At 35.2% G+C, this 13908-nt stretch overlaps 1 protein-coding gene across 1 annotated transcript in view; it reads left to right on the top strand.

Moving 5' to 3' along the window:
• Nucleotides 1-13908, top strand: part of PAWR (pro-apoptotic WT1 regulator) — a 95403-nt gene that overhangs the window by 52634 nt on the left and 28861 nt on the right. Inside the window, exon 2 of the mRNA XM_031463089.2 lies at nt 8185-8316. Within this exon, the coding sequence (XP_031318949.2) occupies nt 8185-8316 (132 nt within the window). The remainder of the gene's footprint in view (nt 1-8184; nt 8317-13908) is intronic.

The raw sequence follows: 13908 nt of genomic DNA, 5'->3' as shown, positions 1-13908 counted from the left end.
AATTAAACTTACTTGGCTTTTGAAATTTCATTTTATTCTGTTATAATTCTGTTCCTCATTCTGATTTATATGAAGAAAGTGTTGCATTATTCCCTAGTGTTAGAGTTTTATAGAGAAGTAATTATACTTTAAAAAAATTTATTGAAAAACTAAAACACCTAAGGAATTTGTGTGGATTCTTTATATTAAGATCAGATGTGCATAGATTACATAGGCTGAGGCATTTGGAAAGAAGAACGTGATAGTACATTTTTTGGGAGGAATTCTGAAAATTAAGGAAACTAGTATTTTTTAATGGTTTTTGTGAACTAGTGTCAATGGTATTTGAAGATGAATGAATTATCATTTGTAAGACCCTTCACTTAAGAGAACAAATGTGAAAAAAGAGAAAGGAATGTGAAGCAATCTTTAGTGAGCTCTTCCAAGAATTAGATAGCATACTACACAGTTTATTCTGTCAGATTATAAAAGTGTCAAAACTTATCTTAAGCATTTGTTTTTCTAAATTAATTTTAACAGTTTTTAATGTATTTGAAATATTTTTTTTAAATTGTATTTTCTTGTTTGGTTCAGTGTGCATAGTTTGAGGTAAATAATAGTTGTGATGATTGTCTGTTGTGCTTAGGTATACCCCTAGTGTCCAAGAATTCTTATTAACAAAAGTAAAAAGTCCCATGGAATATGCTCTTCTCCGTATATTAAAAGCATTTTAAAATATTTTAATAAAAATTGTGTTTAAAGTAGGCAAATGGTATGTTGGTTGCTTTTTTGGATTCCTGAATTTTGTGGAATTCTGCTTTATGAAATTGATAGGGAAAAGCTACCATGAAATGGATCCTTTTTAGCTATTTCAGTCTATGAACTTACTAAATGTTTGATATATTAAAGAACATTTTTTGGACTGATAAAAGTGTGCTTTATTAGTAAGTCAAATACCATGAATAGTTTTGCTGTTAGTGACATTTTCCAAAATGTTGAGCAACTTTTTAAAAATAAGATTACTAACAAACAACATATTATATTCCCTGGATTTAAAAGGTAGTTGTCTTCCTGGAAAAATCAATACATATTTTAAAACCCTGGAACCTTCATCTCCCCATTCCCCTGTAAAACGTTTTTAGGCTCGAATAGTTATAAATAGATTTTTCATCTGCATGACTGTTCAGTATTACATTCTGTATTTGAATGGGATGTGGGTCATTTCTTTCTTAGAGGGGCTAATTTTTCAGATGCAAAATATCCATTCCATGCTTCTCATCCATAAACAAGTAATATTTCTTAGTCATCAATATGACCAAAAAATGCCTCCACTAAATTCCACGCCTTGTAACAGGGAATGGTATTGACTGAATGAGAATCATTGGCCTAGAGCATTGTGGCCAGAGGAGATACTTGCTCCAGAGAGATAGTCAGAGAAGAATAATCCTCCCACCAGGCCCGAAGGCATGAAAGAACTTCAAAAACAAATAACTCCCAGTTGAGTGAGCTACAGGGTAAAGGGCTTTTTCAAGGAGCCAGCTAGGTTTCATTCTGCAGCTGAGGAGAACAAAATGTTAATCAGCAGGAATTCCAGAGGGCACAAAGGAATGGAAGGGAGAGGAGGGACTCTGGGTTGGATCAGATTAGGGAACATACAGAGCAATATGGAAATAAGAGTTTGTACAGTAATGAGTGAGACCTGGGGAGGTTTGGTCTGCTGTCAGTGACTGAAATAAACATGGAAATGAGACCTGGAATTCCTAGAAGTCCCTTTAAAATGGAAAAAAAGATAAAAATGCCATTATACACAAAGTAAATGCACCTTTATATATCTATCATCCAGCTACAATAGTAGTCAACTCATAGCCACTCTTTTTTCCTGTAACTTTGAGTAATTCTGTGTTCTGCAAAGTGACCCAGGACACTCACAGATAATCTGAAACCAAAGTTTCACAGACAAGTACTCACTGATACTTTCTGTTCTGTTCCTTCTCTTTTTCTTCATAAAAACTTTGGGTTGCAAAGCACTAAATGGATTTTGTGAATGATAAATAGGTTACACCTGGTCCTTAGAAAATGGAGTTTTGGGTTTGTAGTTAGACTGCTTGGGTTGGAGTTCTGACAATGTCCCTCAACAACTTCGTGTCCTTAAGCCTGTTACTTAATTCTAATCCTCACATTCCTCTTATATAAAGTAGTACACACCTCCTAAGGTTTTTGTGAAAATTACCTGTATTTGAAATACTAGATGTTAATGCTTAACCATGCTCTACCCACCTAGAAAATATTCAGTTACTAGCAGATGCTGTTACTACTTTAAGTGACCAACCTGGGATTTGAATCTAGGTCTCTCTGATTCTAAAATTTTAGTTCTTGTCTTGTAATTTTTAATCTAACATATAATTTATAGACAATTATAACATTTAAAAAAGAAAATCTAGAGATAATGTTTATTTTTCTTTGTTAGTCATAGTTTTTTCCACTCTACATCAAATTGCAGACATTTCCCATTTTTTGAAAACAGTTTTCAAGTAATATTCCATCGTTTCATTCTCTAGAGGCAGAAATGTTATGCTACATAGGAAAGATACTTATGAAGTTCTAGTTATTTAGTCAATGTGCAGTTAAATTTTATTGCTATTTAAAAAAAAACTTTATTATGGGAATTTCAGTCACATACAGAAGTAAGGAGGATTGTGTAACGAAGTCACCTCTGTCCTATGTCCACATCCTTCAGCTTCAGCAGGGATCAGCTCCTGACCAGTTGCGTCTTACCTATACCACCACACACTACCGATTCTATCTCTGTTATTTTCAAGCAAATCTCAGATGACGTATTTTATTCTTAAATATTTCAGTATATATCTCTAAAGGATAAAGAATCTTTTTCAAACAAAGGAACAATATCACAGTCAAACCTGAAAAAGTTACCTTAATCTCATGAAACTCCTCAGACTTAATTTCAGATTTTATCATATATTCATTGTTCAAACGGTCTCCTAAATGATAATTTAAAAAATAATTTCTTTGGATAAGGATGCCAGTGAGATCAGTATATTGGTATCTGTTCATATATCCTTTGAGTTTCAAATGTGTAGGTCTCTTCTCCTTTACACTCTCTCTCCCCTTCTTACAATTTATTAGTTGTAGAACTGGCCATTTGTATTTTATAGTTATAGCAGGGATCAGCAGAGGCTTGTTTCTGTATAATGAAGAGCTAAAAATGGTTTTTACATTTTTGAAGTATTGTTTAAAAAAAAAGCAACAGACCTTACGTAGCCCCAGATGACAATATTTGCTCCTTAGTCCTTTACAGTTTTCCAGCGCCTGCTTAGAGTTCCCACAGTCTGGTTTTTCATGATTGTATCTCTATAGTGTTGGCTAATGTTTTTCTGCCCTCTCTGTTTCCTATCATTGGCAGTTGGATCTAGACTCTTAATCAGGTTTAGGTTCAGTCTTGTTTTTAGGCTCATTATATTTGTTCAGTACCTCCATGATATTTATTTTTTTGTAAATCATTTATTAAAGTATCTTTTACATATAATAACGTGCTACTGTTTTAAGAGTGTGATTTGATGAATTTTGACAAATGTACACAACTGGGTAAACCACCATGAGAATCCGGATATAGAACATTTCATCACTCCTGCTCCCTTTCTGGTCAGGCCCCTCCCCTCAGGTACAGCTCCTGACAACCACTGATCTGCTCTCCGTCACTGATCTTGCTTTCTCTAGAATTTTATATAAATGGAATCATACACTATATAGTCTTCATTTCCTGGTGTCCTCCACTTAGCATAATGTTTCTGAGATTCATTCATTTTGTGACTGAGTAGTATTCCTCTACATGGCTGCACTACTCTTTGGTTATCTGTTCACCAGTTGATGTACATTTGGACTTACTTCAAGTTTTGGGCTATTATGAAAACTGATTTTTTTGCAAGTTTTTATAGAAGTTTTAAGTGAATATGTTTTTATTTCTCTTGGTAAATAACTGGGAGTAGAATTGCTGGGTCATATGGTAAGTGTATATTTAAATTTATAAGAACTGCCAAACTTTCCCCCATGTGACCATACCACTGTTAGTTCCTATTCGCAATATACGAGATGCTCAGTTGTTTCAAATCCTCATTAACCCTTTAATTTTAGTCAGTCTTTAATTTTATTATTCAAGTAGGTGTGTAGCCTGTTGTTTTCACTTGCATTCCCCTCATAACTAATGATACGAGCCATTTTTCATGTGTTTATTTGCCATCCCTGTAGTTTCTTTGGTGGAGTGTCTTCCAATTTTTGCTTATTTTTAATGATTCACTGAAATTTATCTGGGTATGTGAATAAATCCAGTGTCATATATTTTTTTAAATATAGCTACTCAGTTATCCCCAAACTACATATTTAAAAAAAGACCATCCTTCCCCCTTTCCCCTGGTTTCCACTTGTACTGTAAACACAATTTGTCTGTGTATTTGGATCTATTTCTGAACTTTCTGTTGTGTTCCTATGAAGTACAGCTTTTTAAAGTCCTAACTAATAGTACCTAAAAAAAAAAAAACCACCCACCCAGTTTCTTTTTTATTTGGTTACTTTTCAGATCTGTAGCAAAAATCTGAATAATTTTTATAGCATGTAAAAATAGCTTCTTTTTTTTTTTCAATATTGGTATGTTGTTATTAGCAATGAAAATAATACATTTTCTTTTTGTTCTGAGGTTTTATTTGCTAAAATATTAGAACTCTAAAATCCATCTTTGGGAAAAGCGAAGAGCTTGATGAGAATTAGTGATGCTTATTATTTCATAAAATCTCCATTTTTGGTTTCAATTTCAAATAATTGTTAACCCAGTTCTCATGCAACTTCCTGTCTAATCCATGTAAAAGGAGAGAATAACTTACATGTTTACATTTATCTATAAATGAGATCTGAGAAAGACAGGAGATTCAGTTTCACATTGTTGATGTAAGTATAATATAAAATCAGTAACTATTTTCTTCTCATATTTTTCTTTTGCAGATAAAAAGCTTATAATTCAGAAAGAATCTCTTAAAAAATGTTTAGAGGGTTTTTTGGTTCTCTTTTGCTAGTACTTATTTAAATAGCAGCTCTCTCTCCCTTAAGGATACCAGCCAACTCTGTGCTCAGAGATTTATTAATCTTTGCAAGAAATAGAAATAGAGAATGTCTTTACCCACCTTTGTCCATTAACTCAGTTCGTTTTTGCTTTCTTTCTTTTCTTACTTCTTACCATTTTGACTAAATAGTTCCTCCACGTGTATTTATCCCAGTTAAGTAAGAAAGCTTAAAGAATTTGTAAGATGCTTGTTGCTAAAAGAACCGTACTGTTTCTAGAAGAACTTTGGAGGGAAATTGTGATTCATCCTGTAGTCCCTATTCCAAAAGCTTCCTGGGAAGTAAGATGTACACACTCTCCACAGAGATAGTATGTGTGAAGAAGTATGTGTGAATTATGTGTGATAAATAGGTTCTCGGGTCAGTGGGTAAGAGTGTTGTGAAGGAAAGAGCATTCAGAATTTTGACTTGGGGTGCCACAGTCCATCTCCTGACTTGTCTCGTCTTGGTAACTCATTCATTCATTTAGCAAACATTCACCGGTTTATTTTCTTCGTCTTTCTTTTAATGCGCTGGCAAGGGAGTCTGTACTACTCTCTGACTTAAGAATTTTGGCTTCATGCTATTGACATTTGACCCTATGGTCAGGGGGTTTTGCAGTCTAGGTGCTAGACAATGATTGCTTGCACAGAGTAGAAGACTGGATGAGACCGCTCTTTATTCTTTCCAGATCTCATACTCTTGTTGACCTCTTGTCTCAGTACTATGTATTGAAGAATTTCTTTACTTCTTTCTCTTTTCCAAGATCTTTATCATACAGTTTTCAGTACTGTGGTTTTATACGCTTTAATGTTAACTAGAGTGAGTGTTCTGTCATAACTCTTTCCTTAAAAAGCAGTTTTTCTGCAGGTATTTACTCATCCAGATGATCCACCTTTCCTTTCCAAGTAAATTCAACTTATGAATTGATTTATAGGCTATTGATACCTTAACAATATTCATTTTTCCCTTAATTTAAGAATAGGTTTTAATTTATATCCCTCAGTAAAGTTTTTTTTTTTTTTTTTGGTATCTGTATATTTTTATTGAAGTTCTGTAAAGTTTTATAGTTTTTTAGTTTTTCTTATGGTTACTACTAAAATTATATAAGCTACCTAGCTATTGATGTTACTTTGAGAAGTTACTAATTTTTGTATACTTAATGAAAAACCATCTTAAAGAACTCTAATAATTCTGAAATATTTTTAGGTTGACAAAACTGTATCACTTGAAATGATGAGAAGTTTGCCTTTCTTATGCTGAAATCTCTTACTCTTCTTCCCTAGTTTTATTAGGTAGCACTTTCAGCATGATACTAACACCTGTGTTGATAGTGGTCATCAGTTATCTCAATTTTGGCTTTGTTTTTGAATTTTGTTGATATTTTGCCTAAAACATGATACTCTCTATTGGTTTGAGAAAGTCTTTTTAAAAGTCTTAAGAGAGATTCTTTTTCTAATCAGGACTAATTTCTTAAACTTTGCTGCCCTTTACTAGATTTCGATTGGTTCTGTTTTCCTCCTAGGTTATATAATTCTTCATAGGATCAAATTGCCTACTGTGTTCTTTAAGTAGTCTCTCCACTTTTGGTCCCTGTCCCTGTTAATCAGAACTCTGAATTGCTATATACAGACTCTTTCCCTCAAATCAGTTTTGATGATGTTTTACTTCTATTCCAGAGAATTATAACACTATAACATCTTTCCATGTTACGTAGTGAAAAGTCCAGACTTCTCAGGCCATTTATTATTTATGTTCCTTTGTGATCAGAGTATATACCTTTCCAGTCCTCACTTCTGTCAAGAACTGTGAAGGTTCTAAGATCTTACCCTGCTTGAAAGTTAATGCATTGGCCTGCTATAGTTTCATGGATCCTGGCAGAAGACACTTGTCTCTGGGTCAGAGTCAAGAACAGTTTGTTACTCACAGAAATAGCAGGAGCCACAGTACTATCATTTTTCTTGTACCAGTTACCTAACCCCATTTCCCCCAGGGTGAGGAGATGAGGGCCAGGTGACACCTCTACACAGTTAGTGCATTACAGGAGAGGACCCTGGACATTCTCTGGAATCTCAGCCTACTTGTTTCATTAATTCACTCCTTCCATTCTGTCCCCCGACTTTCTCTCCACATCATCCTAACTTAAGACTCAAATAGATGCTTTCTTCCATCCCTGCAACCATGGACCTTGTGTCTCTGAATGTTCTGCTTATCTGCTATGTTCTCCTATTACACATGCCCCAGTGACCTTTCTTGGTTATCACAGCGGCCTCAGTCTTTCTTTTCTCTTTGCACAAGTTGTAAATCCTCTTGTTTTTTCTGCCATTCTGTGCTGTCAGTGTCTTAGTGTTTACAGAGCGCCTGCAGAGATACTATTGATTTTTTGTCTCTTATAGGATAGTGTATTGGTTAAGAATGTGTTTAGTTGCAAGGAACAGATGACCCATTTCACAATGGATGTAATGGATAGAGTTTTGTTTCTGTTTATGGGTTTTTTTTTTTTTCACGTAAAAAGTTTGGAGATAGATTACACATGTATTGATTCAGCTTTTTAAACAGCACCCTTTCCTGTAAGCTTTTCCATATGCTCTTATCATCAGAAATACCTTTTTTTCTATATATGCATTTCGAAATTAAACCCATCCTTTAAATTATAAGCTGTCCTACAGTCTTTGTAGACGACTTACTCCCCAGGTGAAAATACTCATAAAGGTACTACTAAGCTAGAAAATGGCCTGTCTCAGTAAGTTATCCTCACACATGTCCATTTACTTGGTTTACCATGGATAGCCCATTTACTTGATTAAGTAATAAAAAATTAGAGTGAACCCTGCCTTTAAGCAAACCCTGTCACTGGTAGTTAGAGCCTAGAGAAAAGATACGTTGGCAGGGGTGTGAATGTGGAGGTTTGGATTTTAAGCAGATAATTTAGTTTACAGGAGTTAAATGAACCTGTTGTTGAAAGAGACACCTTTATTGTGTAAATTAGTTTCTGAATGCACAAATACTTTGTAATGCTATCAAATGTTTCTTCATATACTGTCAAAACATTTTATTAATATTATATGGAAATAAAATGGAAACTCTTCTTTCATTCAGTGCTTAGATGAATATGAAGATGACGAAGCTGGGCAGAAAGAGCGGAAACGAGAAGATGCAATTACACAACAGAACACGATGCAGAATGAGGCTGCAAGCTTATTAGATCCAGGCAGTTCCTATCTGCTGCAAGTGAGTGTTTAAAAATTCTGAAATGTCACTAGCTGTTTTAATGATCATTTTTAAGTTACTGTTAATAATTTTTTCCAGTTTCATTTTGGTTGCATCAACTCCATTTAAGTATTTTCACGGATTTAACCACTGACTTTCCTTATATGCAAATACTTTTTTAATGTAAGCAGTACTTGGTCCTTAGTTCCTGATCAGTATTTGCTGACTGACTGATTAAGCAGGTTTAAACAGTATCAACTGTAAAATAACCAGGAAAAATAATTACCTTTTTGCTCTTAAAAAGTCAGAATTAGTGAGTTTAAGTGAGTGGACAGTTCTGCTCTAGGCTTATATTTGCACTAGAATTATGTAGCAAATAAAGAGTTGAATAACAAGATCCTACAAATTCAGATATTTAAGCATAATAATAAAACACAATATATAGTATTGTGAATCGACAGAAACATCAATGTTTCTTTGTAATTATAAAATACATTTAAAAATAAAATTTAAGTCAGTTTTGAATTAGCTGTTATCTTGGGTTCTTGTGGCACTGAAAATTGAAAGTTGTCGGTATTGGTATGCCTCAGTTTGAAGCAAGTCCCTCTACAAAATCATTCCATATAAATTGTCATGTGGGAATGATCTCGATATAATCTAATCTTTAATTTGATGACATTTTGAGATCTTCAGCTACTGTGTTGTCTTTTCAGAGGTACAGCTTTGACTTTTTAAATGCATTTTATTATGCCACTTTGAAGAGTTTCTGAGCAGTACGAACATCTTCGCATTTTATTGATAAAAAAATGACATATAAACTTGTCTATTAATTTGCAAATTTATGATAAAAGACATTTCGCAGTGAGAGGCAAAATGCTCTGAAGTGGTTTGGATGCCAGTGCAAGGCTTCTTTCTCCTCTGCTCTTTGAGGCAGATGTATTGACATAAAGAATCGTAGAGTGACGCGGGTTTATCTGCTCCCTTGTAGTCGAGTTGCTACTGCTAGGAGGAGGAGTAGCCTATTATAATGTGGTGTAGGCTCACCAGCAGTGCTTCTTAGCACCTCTGTGACTGTTCAGAGTCTAAAATATCTTTGTATCCTTTGTCTAGCAAAGTTGAAATTGAATATGCCTATTCCACGTGAAGAAATAGGCTTAATTTATCGGGATAGAGGCAATGTAGCGTTTTGATTAAGAATCGAGTCTTGTTTTCAGTTCTTGTTCATGTCACTTAATTCTGGCATACTCAAAACATCAGGCAGCAGCTTTTAGAAGGAGGGCTGATTTCCTTCTGTTGAATGAAATCCTTACCCAGGCAAAGCTGGGGAGCCTAGTGTTTAGCTTAGTCCCAGGTACATACCAGGATATGGAGCAGTCTCAGCTGATCTGAGCTCTCAGGAGCTTTCTGCCTCATCTGGTTTATCTTCTTTCCTGTAGCTTTTCTGACCTCTTCCTAGGTCCACCCTTCATTGCTCTCATTTTTGTTCATTTGTTTGTTTCATTAGCAATTAGGATGTGACTCAGTGGTGCTCTTGGTTCTAAGTTTCTGTTTTGCCAGGCTGTGTGCTTAGGATGAAAGTGAGGCGAAGACTCTCCCACGGGTCCCAGGTTGCCACACCGAAGTTGGAATGGGAACAGGAACTCTGTGTCTACGTAGATGACTTCTCTTTGAGTTACTATCTAAACTCATATATTGTTACTCATATAGGATTGATTTTATTTACAACTCCAACTTAAAAAAACAACAAAAAGGGAGAAAATAAAGGCATCATTGGTTGTTTTAAGGCTTTTTTGAATAGGACAGAAAGAAAGACTTCCTTAGTATTATCTATGTGAATTTGAGCCATTCAATGAAACAGATTTTTAAAAATGAAGAATGAAATGGGAATAGGAATTTGACACAACAGTATGCTTTGTGAAAGGTTAGAGTAATTTATGATTCTGTTTGACATTTTTCAGGTAATATGCAGTAGTAGTAATAAGAAATGAGCCTTTAAAATTCTCATGTTTTTAACTTTAATTTTACACATTATTGGCCATGTTTTCCCTAGATAATCATGCCAGTTTTTAAAGTCATACATTAATTATCTGATTAAATAATACATAATCAATGGAAATTTTTAAAAATAATATAAATGTAAAAGAAAGAGGAAATTACCTAGTTTGCTCTCTTTCTTTACTCTTGTATTTTTGTGAACTACTTATTAAATTTTAAACTTTAGACTTAGTTAATTTAAAAAGAAGCATACTATCACATGGTAAAAATGTAGAAAGCATAGAAAGGTATGTGGTAAAAAGTCTCCCTGAGCTACCTAATTACCTTCTTTGGAGGCAGCTAGTGCTTTTCTTGTCTGTCCTTCCAAAGATAGTCCATAAACAAACATATCTGTATGTATATCTGTATGTATGTGTGTATATATGTTCCTGATTTTAAGCACTGTTTTGCATCTTGCTCTTTTCATTTAATATTGTGGAGAGACTTCCACAATAGTACATAAAGCGCTTCTCTATTATTTTTTGTAAATGCAAAATATTCTGTTTTATAGATGTATCATTTTTCTAACTCATTTCTGTTGGTGGTCATTTGGGTTATATATATATTTTTTCTATTACAAACAGTATGTTGGTGAAAAAACTTCCAACATATGTTATTTTGCATATGTGTGTGTAAATAAGTAGGATAAAACCCTACCACTAGAATTTCTGGGTGAAAAGGAATGTGCATCTGTAATTTTGATCACATTGCCAAAATTATCTTTGTAGGTGTTACAGCATGAATATTTTTTTTCATGTTATTCAAAGCACTTTGTGTATTATATTCAGTGGTATAGAATTTGCTTTTTTAATGTGTTTGATAGTTGCCACAGATTTCTCATTAATAGGAGTTTTCAGTGGTTAACTTTTTTTACTGTTAAGAATAATACTGGAATTAACATCTGTATAGATTAAACTTCTACCAGAAATAAACTTACTTGGCCAAAAGCCATAAACTATTTTAAAGATTTAAAAAATTTGTAATACATATTGCCTAAATTACTTATGAAAAAAGTTTATCAGTTTATATAATCAATGGCATTTTGTGAAAGGGCAGTTACAAATTTTATGTTTCTCCTTTCTTTTATTTGATTATTTATTGATGTGCCTTTTAACACCATCTCAAGTGTGCTAAAAAGTTGCAAGTATTGTGCACAGAGAACTTTTCCCCCTTAAATTGTGTAAGAATAAGATGCTAACCTGATACCCTCTTATCCTCAAACTTCACTGTGTGTTTTCTACAAGCAAGGTCTTCTACATAACCACCATACAACTTTAAAAAATAGGAAATTACAGTTGACATATTCTTGTACCATCTAATATAGTCAGACCTTAACAAGTTTCTTCTGTTGTCCCGATCATGTCCTAAGTTATGGCAAAAGGTTCCAATTCAGAATCACACTGTATTTAGTTGCTGTCATATAGCTTTAGTTTCTTCAGTCAGAAAAAGTTCCACAGTCTTTCCTTAACTTTCTTAATCTTAACATTTCTTAAGATTATAGGTCATTTATTTTGTGATATGGCCTTCCATTTAGGTTATCTAATACTTAATTATAATTAGATTCAGGTTTTACGTCTTTGTCAGAAATATCACAGGATTGGTGCTATGTTTTTCTCACTGTGTATCCTATCAGGTGATCAATGATCTTAATTTGTTTCATTGCTGATGATGATCATTTTGGTCATGTAATTAAGGTGATGTCCGCCAGTCTTCTCTGCCCCTTCTTAATAAATATTTTGTGCACGAGTGCTTTGAACCATGTAGATATCTTAATCCCCATTGGACTTTCTGTTTATCTCTATCCATTTATCATGTGTTTATATCTGTATATCTATGTTGACTCACTATTACCTATTTTATCTGATGGGTTATACCTTGTTAGCATCTGAATTAGTTTGCTCTTGCTACTATAACAAATTACCACAAATGTGGTGTCTTTGAACAACACAAATACACTGTTCTGTATTTCTGTAAGTTTAAAGTCCCACATGAGTCTCAATGGGCTAAAATCAAGGACTGAAATCAAAGGCTAACATCAGGGCTGCATTCCATTTTGGAGGCTTTAGGGAAGAATTAGTTTCCTTGCCTTTCCCAGCTTCTAGCTGCTCCCTGTAGTCCTTGTCCCTCTTCCTTCTTCAGAGTCAGCAGCGGTGGGTTGAGTGCTTCTCACATGGTGTCATTGTGACCTTTCTTCTTTGCCATTATCTCCTTCTGCCCGTCTTCTGTCCTTCTCTTCCACTCTCAGTGACCTTTGTGATTACAGTGGGCTTATCAGATAACCCAGTATAATCTCTCTATTTAGGGTCATTGATTAGCAGCCTTAGTTTTTCTTTGCTGTGTAACCTAATATGTTTGAAGGTTATAGAGATCAAAATGTGAACATCTTTAAGGGTCATTAATCTGCCTACGATACCATCATTATTTACTTTAATATTCATATTATCCCGGATGTGGCCTGTGGGGGCCCCTTCAACCTTTTGTGTCCTTTACTGCGCCTCCATCATTCTTGGAATACTTGTTTTCTGGCATAATGAAATATTACAGCCTCATCTTTAGCTTTCTTACTCCAGTCTTAGAAGCAGCTATTTCTCTCTAAGGAGCCCTGATTCCTTTTACCAGAAAATGATACTTTGAAGCCAAGATCTGGGCTGTAGGTATCTTCATGTTATTGAGATGTTACCATTCCTAGTCCCTCTCTATGTACAGATCTACAAAATGTATGTATATACAGATATACATATGTCTGCTGCTTGCCTACCTAGCTAGCTACATCTGTCTATCTATGTAGATATTGAAACTAATTTATACTGATATGGCCAATTCTAATCTCATAGCATAAGACTTAATCTAGTATTTGTAACCCCCTTTTGTGACATCGAGGAACCTATTTCCTGTTATTCTTAGTATGTTTTCCTATTTGTTTAGTTCCCTTGTGTATAACCTATCTCCCATTGCCACTCCATCCCCACACTTAAGTCCTCCTCACCACAAGTGGGTTCTGACATCACACATTGGCTCTACCTTGGGCATGAACACTCTCCTCACTTTGTTCAGGCCTGGGCATCCCACGTAAGGCTACAGGACACCCTTCTTACCCTGCCTGGATTGTGGCTCCCCACACCAGATCACCCCACACTGGATCACCCCCTCTGTGGTTCCCCTCCTTACCCTGCTTAGCTTCTGCCATCCTGTGACAGGCTGCACTTCCCTAGGTTCTTTTCTTTATTCCTGCTCCTACTGAGACGTCCTGCTGGGTTACTTCTCCATGGGGACCCCTCGTCAACCTGACTGGGTTTTGGCCTCCAGGCCTGGCTGCTAGTCTCTGTGGATACTGTCTTCATCATATTTGAGCTCTGGCATGTCAGCCCTGGTCATCCCCTCCAGAGATGCTCTCCACACCCTGCGAGGACTGTGAATTCCCCATGCCAGCCTGCCTCTTTGAAGGAACACCTTCTTTACCCTTCTTGGGCTCTAAATTCCCATTCTGGGCTGCCCTCCTGAAAAGATGACCATCACACCCTACTTGGGACTCTCAGCGTCCCTTGCCTCAGACCTGATACCTGACTTCCCTTTCCTGCT

Source organism: Camelus dromedarius, chromosome 11 (genome assembly GCF_036321535.1).
Source record: "Camelus dromedarius isolate mCamDro1 chromosome 11, mCamDro1.pat, whole genome shotgun sequence".
Classification (NCBI taxonomy): domain Eukaryota; kingdom Metazoa; phylum Chordata; class Mammalia; order Artiodactyla; family Camelidae; genus Camelus; species Camelus dromedarius.
This window is presented reverse-complemented; position numbering and strand designations above follow the sequence as displayed.